This window comes from Cariama cristata, unplaced genomic scaffold (genome assembly GCF_000690535.1).
Source record: "Cariama cristata isolate BGI_N322 unplaced genomic scaffold, ASM69053v1 scaffold24329, whole genome shotgun sequence".
NCBI classification, from domain to species: domain Eukaryota; kingdom Metazoa; phylum Chordata; class Aves; order Cariamiformes; family Cariamidae; genus Cariama; species Cariama cristata.
Genome location: NW_009637760.1, coordinates 1 through 236, shown reverse-complemented (window position 1 = coordinate 236; position 236 = coordinate 1). Strand labels below are relative to the sequence as shown.

At 58.5% G+C, this 236-nt stretch overlaps 1 protein-coding gene across 1 annotated transcript in view; it reads right to left on the bottom strand.

The window, feature by feature from the left end:
* The window catches only part of LOC104168033 (26S protease regulatory subunit 6B), a gene marked incomplete at both ends in the record, with an annotated part of 1,804 nt that extends 1,604 nt beyond the window's left edge, over positions 1-200 (bottom strand). Inside the window, one exon of the mRNA XM_009708471.1 lies at positions 14-200. Within this exon, the coding sequence (XP_009706773.1) occupies positions 14-200 (187 nt within the window). The remainder of the gene's footprint in view (positions 1-13) is intronic.
* Between the last annotated feature and the right edge of the window lie 36 nt (positions 201-236).

Genomic DNA, 236 nt, shown 5'->3' with positions numbered 1-236 from the left:
CCCCCCCCCCCACCGGTGGTGGAACCCACGATGGCCGTGTTCTGGTCGACGGCCTCCAGGAACTGCCCGATGACCAAGGGAATGCTCTGGATCCTCTTCACCTCCTCTTGAGCGTGAAGAAATTCCTTCTTCAGGTTCTTCTGCTCATCCTTGATGTATTCCTCCTGAACCTCCAGGAACTCCAGTTCCTGCTGCAGCTTCTACTGGGACATCTGGAGGTCACTGGGGGGGTCCGG